The 15,755-nt window shown below is 44.9% G+C and overlaps 1 protein-coding gene across 1 annotated transcript in view; it reads right to left on the bottom strand.

The window, feature by feature from the left end:
* The window catches only part of LOC146809136 (IgGFc-binding protein-like), a 453,503-nt gene that overhangs the window by 232,423 nt on the left and 205,325 nt on the right, over positions 1-15,755 (bottom strand). Inside the window, exon 18 of the mRNA XM_085615950.1 lies at positions 1,849-2,048. Coding sequence (XP_085472076.1) covers positions 1,849-2,048 — 200 coding nt within the window. The remainder of the gene's footprint in view (positions 1-1,848; positions 2,049-15,755) is intronic.

Genomic DNA, 15,755 nt, shown 5'->3' with positions numbered 1-15,755 from the left:
TGGGCTCATGTGGGTTTTTCCTGGCCCTGACAAGGAGGGCATTCCTGACTGAAATGGACAACCAGATTTAAAAATCCTATCATCAGGGGTATATCAGATCTTCCAGCTAAGCAGAACTGGAAAATATTACCATTCTTTGGGCAGAGCATAGTTTTCAGAAGCAGGAATGGGCTAGTCGATAATTTGTGCAGGGCTTTCCACTTCTCTTTTTCTCCCCGCTTCCATCCCTGGATTTTCCATACCAATTGCTTGAAGTGCAGGTTCCCCTGTCTGAATCCATTTGAAACAGAAACAAACACCTGCTTCCACAGGATTGCTTACTCTTTTCAACCCATTTAGCAAAGGGTTGAGGATAAGGCATAAACACTGAAGATCTTTCTTTGCAATCTTTTCAATCCAATCTAAGGAGAGCCTTGCCAAATCCCAGGGCTGCCATTCACAATTCACAAGTCCTGGCAGTCCTTCTTTTTTTTCACCTAGAGGTGAGGACATTCTGAAGGTGGGACTCAAGTGGTTGCGTCGTTCCTGAGGTTAATACACAGCCGTCCCATTGACCTGCTATTCTAGAGGTTATTTTTGAGGTGTGTTCTTCCTTTCCCATCAGGTGTCCCTTGACAGGGCTCCACCCTAGGTCTTGTGACCATTTTCTGGTTCTAGTCACCCTTCAATGCTTTCAACATCTCTTTTTCAGGGCAGTGGGCTGGGAAAATGTAATAGGGAGAAGCCCTGTGTGGATGGATCCCCTGTTAACATTCAGCATTCCCTTTGCCAGTCTCAAACATGACTAACTAGTAATCCATTCACCAGTTCCATCACTTGCTTTGCCTCAGTTGTCTAAAAACTAGGCCTGGGCGGTAAATTCCGTTCCGCTTGCAGAATTTGGGTAATTTTGCGTTCCGCTGAGAAAGTAGAATTGCCAAAAATTCCGCGATCCGCAGCTTCGCAGAATTTTTTGCTTGTTTGTGCTTTCAAAATGCGTGTTCGCAAGATATTTATCCCCGAGCATGCAAACAGAGTTCACGAACAATAAAAAAGCATAGCGAATGGGCAGAACAAGCAATTCCGTGTGTTCGCTGAACTTTTGCGTGCTCGCGGAGACTTTTTTACCCTTTTGCGGAGCTTTGCGTAACGAGATTACGCAAATTCCACCCACCCCTACTAAAAACAAGGGGTCATAGGTCTCTGTTATGTCAGGATCCTTACCCAAAATTCTTTCCAGACAACATGTACAATCTCAAGGCCCAGGTTTTTGCCTAAGATCTCATCTTAGTTTCACATGCACCAGGGTATAGCCTCTCTGTCATTCTTGGCCAATTTGTTTATTCTAAAAGAGATTGTGCCACACTTAATGTGCACTCTTTTAATTGATCTATCATTTGAAAAGAAAATTGCGTTATGACAGTTTTATTCCAGCAGCAAATGTTAAGAGCATTCAGAGGCTCCTTGTAGCCTTTGGTCTCCCCTAGCTGTTGCCTTACCCTACATGCAGTACTTCTAGTGCCAAAATAGATTTAGAGCCATTTCACAAGGGAAATGGCTACCTCTTGAGCTGAATTGTTAGCTGTTTCCATGCAGGGCATTTGCAATGCAATGCAGCCACTTGAGGACTATTGGTTATTCTTTTCTCCTATACATATTACCCAATTGTAGTGAGAGAGAGTAAACTTTGCAGCAAGGAAGGGTCTCTATAGTTTTTCCTTATGTCCCTTCTTTTTTTCACCATAAATATTCTTCTCAATTTTAACACCATTTGTTCCTTCACTGGTCATGGCACTTTGCTAAATAAAGTATTAAGACAGCAGATTACAGGTTCTTTTGCTTTTATCAGAATAACATATTTTTTTTTACCTGTAGATACCTCCCGTTGTACATGCATCCACAGGCATTCCTGGACACACAGAGGCTGCCATCGAAGACGTGCCCTCCATCACTCTCACAGCCCTCATAGCATCGGCCTCTGCAATGAGTTTGCTCCAGGAGGGCAGCACAGGTGTAATCACAGGTGTATGTGCAGAGTTCATAGTGGCTGTTAGCTGGACAAGTGATCGCTAGGGAAATAAATAACATGTTGCTTCAGCTCTGGAATGTAGAAATTGTACACTTAATTCATCCACTCAGCTCCAACATCATTGCAAAATTTGGAGACCAAGTTGCAGAACAGTGGCATCTTGGACAGAAACAATTGTGTGAAAATGTAGATTTAAACCAAAATATGAGATGAGCCCTACCTTTGAAGCATATCTGGATTCCATCCCCTGCCACTCTCTGTACAAAATGTGCACAACGTCCCCTGCTTCTTCACTGCACTGGAGTCCAGATTCCTTCCCCTTTCTTTCCCTGTGTGTAGTGTGTGAAATGTCTCATCCCCTCCATTTCCATGGTAAATTCAGATTGCAGGTTCCCTTATGATACCAAGTATGTGACATTGCCTGTTCTCCTCTACACTCCTGGTACATCCAGATTCTAATATGTGTGAGATAGCTTCTGTGCTCCACTAGCCCATCCAGATTTCTGCTCCTCCATCTTCCTCTTCAGAGATCCTAAACACTGTATCTGCTTCTCTACTCCCTAAGTCCATCCAGATCCTCCCTCTCCCTGTTCAGAGACCCTAAACACTGTATCTGCTTCTCCGCTCCTCTATTCCATGCATATTTCTGCTCCTCCCTCTCCCTCTTCAGAGGGCCTAAACACTGTATCTGCTTCTCCACACCCTAAGTCCATCCAGCTCCTCCCTCTCCCTCTTCAGAGACCCTAAACACTGTATCTGCTTCTCCACTCCCGAAGTCCATCCAGCTCCTCCCTCTCCCTCTTCAGAGACCCTAAACACTGTATCTGCTTCTCCACTCCCGAAGTCCATCCAGCTCCTCCCTCTCCCTCTTCAGAGATCCTAAACACTGTATCTGCTTCTCCACTCCCTAAGTCCATCCAGATTTCTGCTCCTCCATCTTCCTCTTCAGAGATCCTAAACACTGTATCTACTTCTCCACTCCCTAAGTCCATCCAGATCCTCACTCTCCATGTTCAGAGACCCTAAACACTGTATCTGCTTCTCCACTTCTCCGCTCCTCTATTCCATCCATATTTCTGCTACTCTCTCTCCCTCTTCAGAGAGCCTAAACACTGTATCTGCTTCTCCGCCCCTCTATTCCATCCATATTTCTGCTACTCTCTCTCCCTCTTCAGAGAGCCTAAACACTGTGGGGCAGATTTATGTTCCCTGGCGCATCCCTGCAAATCAGCATGGATGCGCCAGGGAAGATGCGTCACGTAAGTTTACCCTTGAGCCACAATAGATGCGCCGCATTAGCGCATCGTGACGCAAGGATAAACAGATGCGTGACGCATCTGATGGCGGAAGGTTGGCGCATTGCTGGAGTTGCGTCGCAAGCACGACGCAGCTCCAGCAAGGCTCGGGGGTGCCCTATCGTTACAATGCAGCGTCAATCCTTACGCCTGCTTCAAGCAGGCGCAGGGTTTTGACACAGCATGGCCGGAAAAGTGACTGAGTGAAATCTTGTAGATTTCACTCAGCCACTTTTCATGGGCGTTCCTGCGCCGGAACACCCCCCCCTGTGCAGGTACGCCCACATGTGGCGCAAGCTTTACAACGTGACGCATCTCCCTAGATGCGTCACGTTGTAAATGGGGCGCAACATGGCGCAGGGTTTACGCCGCCGCTGCGTCACAAAAGTGACACAACGGTGGCGTAAAAGTGGGGCAAGTCCGTCATAAATCTGCCCCTGTATCTGCTACTCCACTCCCTAAGTCCATCCAGATTTCTGCTCCTCCCTCTCCCTGTTCAGAGACCCTAAACAATGTATCTGCTTCTCCGCTCCTCTATTCCATCCATATTTCTGCTACTCTCTCTCCCTCTTCAGAGAGCCTAAACACTGTATCTGCTTCTCCACTCCCTAAGTCCATCCAGATTTCTGCTCCTCCTCTCCCTGTTCAGAGACCCTAAACACTGTATCTGCTTCTCCGCTCCTCTATTCCATCCATAATTCTGCTCCTCCCTCTCCCTCTTCCGAGAGCCTAAACACTGTATCTGCTTCTCAACACCCTAAGTCCATACAGATCCTCTCTCTCCCTGTTCAGAGTCCCTAAACACTGTATCTGCTTCTACGCTTCTCCGCTCCTCTATTCCATCCATATTTCTGCTCCTCCCTCTCCCTCTTCCGAGAGCCCAAACACTGTATCTGCTTCTCAACACCCTAAGTCCATCCAGATCCTCTCTCTCCCTGTTCAGAGACCCTAAACACTGTATCTGCCTCTCCGCTCCTCTATTCCATCCATATTTCTGCTCCTCCCTCTCCCTCTTCAGAGAGCCTAAACACTGTATCTGCTTCTCCACTCCCTAAGTCCATCCAGATTTCTGCTCTTCCCTCTTCCTCTTCAGAGATCGTAAACACTGTATCTGCTTCTCCGCTCCTCTATTCCATCCATATTTCTACTCCTCCCTCTATCTCTTCAGAGAGCCTAAACACTGTATCTGCTTCTCCACTCCCTAAGTCCATCCAGATTTCTGCTCCTCCATCTTCCTCTTCAGAGATCGTAAACACTGTATCTGCTTCTCCGCTCCTCTATTCCATCTATATTTCTGCTCCTCCCTCTCCCTCTTCAGAGAGCCTAAACACTGTATCTGCTTCTCAACACCCTAAGTCCATCCAGATTTCTGCTCCTCCATCTCCCTGTTCTAAGGACCCGAAACACTGTATCCGCTTCTCCGCTCCCCCAGCCCATACAGATTTCTGCTCCCCGCTCCCTTTTTATGGAGCCTAAACACTGTATGTATGTCCCTCTCCGCTCCCCTAGTCCATCCAGATTTCTGCTCCTCCATCTTCCTCTTCAGAGATCCTAAACACTGTATCTGCTTCTCCGCTCCTCTATTCCATCCATATTTCTGCTCCTCCCTCTCCCTCTTCAGAGGGCCTAAACACTGTATCTGCTTCTCAACACCCTAAGTCCATCCAGATTTCTGCTCCTCCATCTCCCTGTTCTAAGGACCCGAAACACTGTAGCGCTTCTCCGCTCCCCCAGCCCATACAGATTTCTGCTCCCCGCTCCCTTTTTATGGAGCTTAAACACTGTATGTATGTCCCTCTCCGCTCCCCTAGTTCATCCAGATTTCTGCTCCTCCATCTTCCTCTCCAGAGATCCTAAACACTGTATCTGCTTCTCCGCTCCTCTATTCCATCCATATTTCTGCTCCTCCCTCTCCCTCTTCAGAGGGCCTAAACACTGTATCTGCTTCTCCGCTCCTCTATTCCATCCATATTTCTGCTCCTCCCTCTCCCTCTTCAGAGGGCCTAAACACTGTATCTGCTTCTCCGCTCCACTATTCCATCCATATTTCTGCTCCTCCCTCTCCCTCTTCAGAGGGCCTAAACACTGTATCTGCTTCTCAACACCCTAAGTCCATCCAGATTTCTGCTCCTCCATCTCCCTGTTCTAAGGACCCGAAACACAGTATCCGCTTCTCCGCTCCCCCAGCCCATACAGATTTCTGCTCCCCGCTCCCTTTTTATGGAGCCTAAACACTGTATGTATGTCCATCTCTGCTCCCCTAGTCCATCTAGATTTTTGCTCCTCCATCTTCATCTTCAGAGGGCCTAAACACTGTATCTGCTTCTCCGCTCCCCTAGTCCATCCAGATTTCTGCTCCTCCCATTCCCTCTTCAGAGAATCGAAGCACTGCATCTGCTTCTCCGCTCCCTTTTAACATGGGGAAAAGTGACGCACCGGCAGCGAGAGGGGCTTGTATATAAAACCCTGTATCTCTTTCTCCGCTGCCCTAGGACATCCAGACCTCTGTTGTTTTCCTGTTCACAGAGAGCCTAAACACTATGGGCCTTCTTTACAAACTTTTGATGCACAGCAGCGCAGCAAGCCGTCGTGCTGTGCTGTTGTGCATCAAAAGAAAAGGGAAAGAATGCGCCGTATCTATGGCGCATTCCTGTCCTTCTCCTCTGCGCTGGTGCACAAACAGCAGCCGTGCACCAGCGCAGACACCCTTGCATCATTTAACAAGGGTGCATGCGCTGAAGGGATGATTGTTTTTGTGCAGGAAGAAACACCTTCCTGAACATAAACAATCATTAATGGCATTTTTCCCTGTGCATAGAAAGTAGAAAAAACGAGGTGAAATTAAAGTATTTCTCTTCTTTGCGCCTCCTTACGCCTCCCCTGTGGAGGCGTAGGTTCTGACGCATTCCCAGGTTTACAAAATGTTGTAAATCTTGGAATGCGTCAAGTTCCATGGATGTTGCGTGGGAAGACCCATGGAACGTCCCTTTCACCCAGTTGTGCGTGAAAGGGAAACATATTTACAAGGCCAAGAAAAGTCAAGCAGGGTGACTTTACATGACCGTGTAAATATGGGGAAGCCCATGGCGCTGCCGGTGCGTCAATACAAATGACGCACCGGCGGTGCAATGGGCTTGTTAATACGTCCCTGTATCTGCTTCCACACTCCACTAGTTCATCCAGATTACTGCTCCTCCCACTCTGCTCCTACTACCCTCAAAGGGTGACTGTATTGGTGCCTGCTCCTCCACTCCCACGGTGTGCTGGCTCCCTCCTTTAATAGTAGAGGGAATCAAAGAGCACCAGTGCCTCTTCTCTCCTTATTTATTTACCTCACTGTTCCTACCTTTAATAGTAGAAAGCAAGTCTAAGTACCCTGCTGCAGCATCCGAATGGTACACAATATTTAAAGTCTAGCCTCCCACGGTCCCTTTGTTGAGCGCGCAGTGACATCACACTTTACTCTGGAGGTATATTTACAGTCTTGCTCATTCATTCTATTTGAGAAAAGTAGGGGAAAACAAACTGGTAGCACAAGATTATTAGCACATTTTGGAAAATCATGGGCATTTCCATATTTAACTGAGGAAGGTTTTTTCTTTAAGTAAGGCTATTATAATATACAATGGATTGTAGAATCTTAGCCTGCTGAAATAAGGGATTTACCAATGTTTAAAGGTCCATAAGCTGAATCATAGACCCAAGCTAGAGCGAGGGCTTTTAGGGAGGGAGAGAGCCTTTAACACCTCGATAACCCCAAGACAAAAGGCTATTAGAAGAACATTCCACCCACTGAGTGTAGAATAGTCTAAATTTTAAAGGGAGAGATAGAAGGACGGGCACTGGAATGTTGGAGAAGAAGGCCATTACTAGACATTATTGGCCCTGAGCAACTCTATTCTGGTCAATAGAGATCTCAAATGAGCAGTGGAAAATGTCTGTGATGTACACCAATCAGTGTTGGACAAGTTCAGGTTCATTATCTATCACTGTATCAACATTGTACTCTTTAGCTACTGGTGTCTTAAGTATACAAATCCATTTGTCGGGCATCATTTCACGAAAAATATAATTGATTAATATCTTTGGAAAAGGAATAACAAGTGTACCGTCGGAGTCGAAATCAAGGGAATGGGCACTGTAGGCTGATGGAGTCTGCTGCCTGCTAACTCATGCCACCATATTTAATTATGAAGAAAAGAAAAGTCAATAGGAATGATAGATACAGGAAATGGTTGAAATTGGTATTTGCAGCATCCCTAGCTCTGTTTGCTTAATTGCCAGCCATTAAGAAAAAGCAGAAGCCAGATGTCAGTGTTTGTGGACTTGTCTCGTATCTACACTGGGAACACGATAAGTATTCTACTGTTCATTGTTATGATCTATCGATGCTCACACACTTGAGCTTTACTTACTGAAGAAACTGTAGCTTTAAGGGTGTGTTGGAGAGAGAAGGTACGTTTTCCCTATGCTATGCCCCCTTATGCTTACCTATGCTATAGCTTCTTATCTTTCAATACCATCCCTACTCCAGTGTGCATGCAAAGATGCAGCACACCAACACAGACATGCCCTAATTGTTAGTCCAATTGCTTGCAGAGACTATGTCATGGCCACCACAAAATACACTGTCCCCGAATACATGAACAATGGACTTTGAATAGCAATTTATACTGTCCACACATATTTGAGCATGTTTCCTATCCTATTCTCTTCCATAGTGGAAGTGCTGAGATATAGCTACTTATTGGAGATATGGAAATTCAGATATCTACAATAATCAGAATACCGGTAGGAACCACTATAGCCTCTGCTGGCAGGAGATTGGAACATGGACATTGAACTCTATATATAAGTGACAAGATTTTATACGGTATCATACATGCAGAAGAGCAGCGATATCTAAAGAAACCCGGGCAAGCCCTGAATGGGAGAAACCCTAACAAAATGTTACACGAAACTGGCTTGGAAGCTTGTCTGGATTACAAATTATGGACCAGAAAACCTTTTAGGACCGGATGGACCTTTAAACAGTCAACATTCCATCAGAATTTACACCAGTTTTCAGGATCAACAATCACACCCACTGGCTGCAGAAAACCACTCAACCACAAGTAAGTGAAAAAAGGATAGAGGATACTCTCACAGATGTCAACCCTCAGCCAGAGACTTGATCTTCCCACCAATTCGAGTAGTTAACAAACTTAACTTAGATAAAATCTTTGTTAAAGTTCTTGTACTGGGGCTAAATAAAATTGTGAGTGGCTGTAGGAAAGTAGGATCTGCTTCTTATGGTTACCCCTACTTTTTGATGCATGTGATACTGTTTTTGACTAGTCTGACTGGGATCCTGCTAATCAGGACCCCAGTCTATCTGCTTTCTCCCTAAACTGTTATGTCAGGTACTTAGGTACACTCCAGATTGCATACTGGGGTACTACTGTCAGTACCTAGTATATGGTACCCATATACCCAGGGCATAGGTACCCCAGAGGCCTCCCATGGGTATGTATTATGCCACCCATGAGATGCCATGGCTAATGGAACTACAGGCCTGCCATTGCAGCCTGTGTAAGTTGGTGAATGCACAACTTACTTAAGATATAGGTTTACTATATCTAAGGGTCACTTAAAACCTTTAGGTCATCCCTATAGCAGGCCTTAACAATCCTGAAGGCAGGGTGCTTGGTTCTAAGTGAGAGGGTGCCACTGCATGAGCAGGACACCCCTGCAGCCCACGGAGTCCATTCTCCCAGGTTGTTAGTGCTGCAGCTATTTACGACATAGAGAGTGGCATTATGCGACCGCATGATGACCAACTCTAACGTGTTTGGTGTCAAACATTGTGGAATCATACCCCCAAGCTTTGTGAGGTCCCTGGTGTTCCCGGTACCAGGCTTCTAGTCCCGGGCAGCCCAAAATGATTGCTGCCGACCAGAGACACATTTCTGCCCTCCTGCTGCTGAGCCAAGCTCGAGCAGGGGAAGGCAGAACAATAGGTATCCTTTCACAGAGAGGTGTGACCACCTCCCAGACAAAATTTAGTGTATTAGGCCTGGGTGGGTGCGCTTGCCAGTGACCAAAAGTCTGCATGAGGGGCACATTTGGTGTCCCTGTGCATAGTCCAGTTCAAACCAGTGTTGGGAGCTGTTGGCTCGTGCTCTGACATGAAACTGGACAAAGGACATGGGAGTAAACTCCTCACTGTCCAGACTCTCCCCTAGGAGGGTCTCCTGAATCTGTCCAACCCTCTCCCGTGGGTACAAAAGGGCTTACCTGGCTGTAGGACCCCAATTTCGACGCAGACAAGATTCTGATCCAGAAACCACTGAACTGCAACCGTCTGGACACTCTGAACTTTGCTGGACTTCGTTTGGGCTCTCTCTCTGTCTGAAGTATCGTCTATGCCCATGCACCATACAGGCTCCATGCAGGACCTGTGGAGCATCAAGGACAACTGAAGATATCTCCCTTGGAGTGAAGGAGTCACTCCCCTGCAACCGCAGGCACCACATCACGACTGACCAGTCTGCTGCTCCTGAGCTCCTTCAGACTCCAAAGGCTTCAGCAACACAGGAGTTGGTTTTTACATTTCTCAAGGTCCAAGCTGCCCTCTCACCAAGTTTCAGGTCAGAATCCCTTGTGGGGGCTGCACTACCCGTACCCCTGTGCACAGAATTCATTTGCAGGTGCATATGCTTGTTGGCGCTTTCCAGAACAAATGCACTGGGCGCCAAGTAGCCCCAACCTCTGGCACCATTTCCTACAAAGAACTCGGGGAGAGGAGTTGGCTTAATGGCTAGGGCGGTTGACCTCGAATCTGGGGAACTGGGTTCGAGTTTTGGCAATAACGCTGAACATCCTGTGATTCTGGGCAAATCACTTAATCTCCCCATGCCTAACAAAAACGAATGTGTGTCCTCAAGTAACGTAACTGGTGCTATGTAAATCGCTCTGATAACCGATTCGGGTCAAGTTCGCTCTATATAAAACTCTGCAAAAAAGAAAAAACTCCCGCCTCCTCACACCGAGTGCTCCGTGGGCTGTTGCTTTGTGAAACTACTCACGGTCCCCTTGTGACTCCTGTGCCTCCGGCCTGTGGGTCCCCTTGAGGGTCAAAACTGCTTTTCTTGGGCTTCCCTGGTTGCTCCAGGCCTGCCCTGACTCCCCTGTGTTTGGTGAGTTTTCTGGACCTTGCTGGTCCGAACTGTAACCTTCCTTGACCTTCTGTGTGGGTTGCCGTCACCAAGGCCTGTTGGTGTTCCCCCCGGACACCGACCCCTCAACACTCAACATCCTTCATGTGACAGCTCACATCCGGTTCCTGGTTGTCCTCGACATCTTCTGGTCCCTGTGGCTGCAGAGTCAAGAACCTCCTGAACGCATCTGAAGCACCCGACATTTGTCTACCAAGCCCCTGGTCACTGCTGAGTGAACCAGACTCTGTCCCCTCTGCTTTCAGGTACTCTTAATCATGAATCCACCTTTGGATTACAACAGACACTTTTCTTCCTTCTAGCAGCGGCTGTTCTTCAAAGTCCTCCATTGGGTTCGACTGTGATTTCCAATGCCACTTCAGACCTATGCACCCTGGGATAGGTAACTGTGGTACTATGGTGTTCAAGGGTGGGGGGGAGTGGAATGGAGCTTCTTCAAAGTCCACTGGGAAGGGTCCTTAAACTTTAAAACTGCGCCCGCGACTCTCCCGTAGAATTGTATGGCACATGCGGTTGTGTATCCACACTGCACCTGTCCTCCATGGGGTCCCTAAATACTCACCTTGGGTGCTTCCTTGGGGCCCCAGCTATTCTACATCCTCTAGACACTGTCTTGACTCGAGTCGTGGTTCTTATACCACTATTTTAGTATATGGTTTGGTCTCCCCCTGGAGCCCACTGTGTTTTAGTGCTATTTACTATTTACTATTGTTTCTGTGCTACAGTATTGTGTGCTTTGTGATTATTTGCGTGTAGCAGTTACTTTATCGTACTTGTGTGTGTTATAATGATAAATGCATATTTTTGTAATAACTGTGTGGTTCTCCTTTCATTTAACCAATACTATAAGGTTGCATTCTGGTAAAACAAGCTGCTTAACATTCCTTCAAGACTAAGCCTGCAGGCTGCTCTCCACAGCTACCACTTGGATAGATTTCTAAGGTTATCTTTGACCTCCTAAATCACCATAAGGGTTGTTTGGACTGGTGCAAGGTGCCCACTTTAATTAGTGGACAGCATATACCAGGCCAACTTCTCACAATGGCATAATACAAAAACTGCTCTACTGGGTTGTATGAATGGTTGGAGCATGCAAAACTATTCTTGAGTGTTTTACATCTACATATGATGCCACAGCAGATATACCTCCTGTTATGGTATTCTAGCTATTAAAAAGAAAGGCTATTATTTACTTAAGTGTGATAGCCTATGTTTTGTTAAAGGATTAGGGTAAGACATTATCTATCTAAGAAGTGGATATGAAGGACTGGGGTATGTTAGCGAGAGGTAAGGATTTGAAGGATGATAATAGTGGGATTCCATGAGAAGGGCTAACACAGGAGAATCATGCTTGGTGTTGTTAATGTATTGTTAGACATTCTGTACATTTTCACTGAAAAAAAGGTTGATGGTAGTGCTCCTGTCTGTGGAGTGTGGGATAGGAGGTTAGGCCTGTTGATGCTGTGCCTGATATTCTTGAAAAACGTTCTGCTTCTGTTGTTGTAAGTACCATGGACCTGAGCTCAATGCTGCCCAACCATAATTAGTTACTTTCACACCTGCTCTTAGACTGGGTGAGGTTTTACATTGTCATAGATATCAGGCTTCCCTGGAACCAAAGGCTTCCTGAGATCCATTCCACTCCTGACTTCCTGATTCCCTGTTCAAAGGTTCTTGTATTCTTCAGTAATATGCCTTTATAGTCCTTGCTCCTTTACATACCTCCGTAAATAAATTGTTGTCCATAGATTTCGATTTTTGATTTATGTTTTGTATCATTAGAGAACTAATTTAGCTTGGGTAGAAATGTAGGCCGAATTTTACATGATGATGGAATATTTCAGTAACCCTGAGACCTAGGTGCTTCATTTTGGTGTCAAAACATAGGTTTTGGGGGTCACATAGTCTTATAGAGACAGAAAAAAACTCCTCAGAGCCACCCTTCTGCCATTTTTCAAAATGGCAGCTCTATAATAATGTGTTTTAGCAATCATATTTGTAATTTATTTTAATATTGTATTTGTTTCAGGTTTTTCGTATTCAAATCCGTAAACATATGCAAAGGAGCTGGTTGCAGAGGATCTTTACTTCCAGAAAAGAGTGTGGCTAACTACAAAAGCTGAGGACTCCTTCAACTAAGAAAAATGAATCATATGCCAAAGTAATTTGAAAGAAAAGCCAACATTAACTGTGGCTGGACAGAAGAGAGTTCGAGATGATGCAGAAATAAGGCAAGACGAAGTTCACAAAAGATTGAAGATGATAAATGAAGAGGATCAAATCTTTTATCATTGTAACAACAAGGATTACAAGTTGTATACAATTGAAAAAAGCCTGGAAAGAAGTGTAGAAAATAGCAAAAACCAGTGAATCACAATAGGAATCCGAGATTTCTGAGAAAGCAATGGCAAACCCATTGCCCATCCACTTAGAAGATTGATGGCTACCCCTCATCCACCTCCAACAACTGATCAGAAAGCAGAGGGTCTTCAATGTGTTATGTGAGGATTAGCCAGAACAAGGGCCAAAGGGATTGACGAAAGAACAAAGTATAGAGTATGTGGGTCTCAAAGAGCAAACATGTTTTTATCTGCAGCTAGTTTCTTCCAGGATGAAGTTTTCAGCCGAGTAGCTGATCTAAACATTGAGGTGAATGTATTTGCAGCAAATTTGTATGCGCACCCGCACTGCATGCATGCATACATTCGAAAATATGAATGTACAATGAGCTCCCAGCAGCAACGTAACCATCAGCCTTCAGTGAAGTTTACACTCTTTGACAAAGCGAATTAAGTTTCAAAGACACTTTTAGGTGTTGGCTACGGGTTCACACTCAGTGAGATCAGTGAAATAATAATCAACATTGATGCAACTGTATTGATCCATAATAATGAAATTAAGAATTTTCTGCTAAGAATGTACAATGACAGAATTAGTTTTTTGTCAGTCAAACAAAAAGAACAAGCCACTTATAGTGTTCTTGGCTCTTGAGGTTCTTGCTGTCAAAATACGATCACAGGATGCAGTAAAGTCAGCCGGAACCATTTTAACAAACGCTCCGAAAGATTACGATTTTGTACTTAATGAAAATTTTGTGATGCCCCAGAGCTCCGCAAATCATTGGAGTCAACAAGAATGCCTGATGTTGTCTTAACATTTTTTACATCATTGCTTAATATCAGCAAAGCAAAGCAGTTCAAACTGAAGTTCTTGAGTTCAGAGCAGAAGCCTACAATATTGATGATGACTTTGAAGATCTAAGCAAAGAAGTGGAAGACATCCCATAAACCGACAGGATTAAGCTGTGCAAAGGTATTGTCTTTTCCAAGTCATGTTTTATGAATTACATCATAACAGAAAGAAAACTCTGCTACACATGATGACTGCCCACATAAACTATGACAAGTGCAAAAGTATAGCACTAATCACTTCAGTGAATAGGATTGGTCTATCAACAATTTATATTGATATAGTGCGGAGCAGGAACTTCTTAGCAGCTCATGCTGTAATATCTTGCGAACCAGATAGCACACCACTTCCATGTCACTTTACCAGGAAACGATTTTCAATTGCTGATCTTGATTTGATTTTGAAGAAAGCTCTTATTTGTCTGGAACAACCAGCACCTATGATACTGCCATGGTACTTTTTCAAGACTGTAACAATGAGGTCGCTGCTAGAAAACAACGGCTGTAGGCATAAACAAACGGAGCTGCAATCTTATAACCCAACTTCCTTGCCAATGTGTGCAAAATCACTACAAGCCATAAACATGTCCCAGTCTACTAGAAAGTTTCAAAGTGGTCGAGGACATGGATCTTTTCTACCTGATGTTATGGTCTTCAAAGCTGATTTAACTGAATTTATTATATTGCTTATTCGGTGCAGACTTGAAGGATGAAGAAAAGCCAGTCCCTGTGTGGGTTGGAATTCATGCTCTGATTCCACTGAAGCTCTAAGAAATTTCCGAAATGTGCGTGCTCAGCTTGAAGACCAGCCTATCCTGCCAATTTTCTCTGATCAAGGTGTTTTCCGTACAGTAGCTGACATTTATATGAGCAATCCAGTAGAATTTGATGATCTTTATCCAATGATGGGTGTTTCACATGACAAAAGATGTGTTGCGGTGTGCAAGAAGTTATCTCAGTTGATGAGGCATATACAATGCAATTATTGAGGCTAAAATCTTTGGAAGAAAAACTAACCAGTCAGTATTGAGCTGAACTCATTATGTTAATTAGTTACAAGGTATGCCAATCATATCTGAGACTATAGGAATGTTGCGTTATCGATCCATGGAGGACCTGGCTTGGTAGTTTAGGCTGGACTGTGACTGTTCCCATGAGGAACAGGGTCAAGACTGATTTGCACATGACTGGGTCCAAACTGGAGTGGCGTAGTGAGCAAAAGAACGATGGATTTAACTGAGATCTCTTGACTGGGGATGAATGTTTGATTCATTAAGCATTCCGTCCATCACTTGTTGCTGCATCACTTTTCACACTCAATGGGATGGGTATGCGCAGATGTGGGTCCCTTGCTCAAGGTGCACTGGATTCATGCTAGCCTGAATGATGATGGGTGTTACCCCAAAACCGATCCCAGGATGCTTGTTTCCGGTCCAGGGAGGACCCAGCTTGGCAGTTCAGGCTGGACTGATTTGCATATGGCTGGGTCCAAACTGGGGTGGTGTAGCCAGCAAAAGAACAATGAATTTAACTCAGATCTTTTAACTGGGGGTGAATGTTTGATCAATTCAGCATTCCATCCATCATTTGTTGCTGCATTACAGTTGTGGACTATATTGCACAATTGCGAATGGTCAAGATTTTGTCCATACAAACCTTTGGGGAGGTCATTCAGACTGTTCTACAGATATCAAAGTCAGTGTGCACTTTGCAAGAACTGCACATTGTCTTTGATAGTTATCTTGAACAATCTGTCAAAGAATGTGAGCGAATCAGATGAAAGTTTATAAGTGGAACAGTTGACCTTGCCTGCATCACAATTCGACACCTATCCCCGTGCAACTTGATACATTTTGGTCATCAACATCGAACAAGATGAACTTGGAGATGTTGACTCACCAAAACATTGCTGATGCTTTAGTGAACAACGAATTTCCAAGTATTGCAAGTAGAATGATTGTCAATGAGGAGTTGGTTCCTGCAGAGTTAGATTCAAAAGGCATGGGACATATTGTTCAAGAACTTGACAGCAAATTGGAGGAAGCTG

This window comes from Triturus cristatus, chromosome 7 (genome assembly GCF_964204655.1).
Source record: "Triturus cristatus chromosome 7, aTriCri1.1, whole genome shotgun sequence".
Taxonomy (NCBI): Eukaryota; Metazoa; Chordata; class Amphibia; order Caudata; family Salamandridae; genus Triturus; species Triturus cristatus.
Note: the sequence above shows the minus strand (reverse complement) of the source record. Positions and strands in the feature narration are given on the sequence as shown.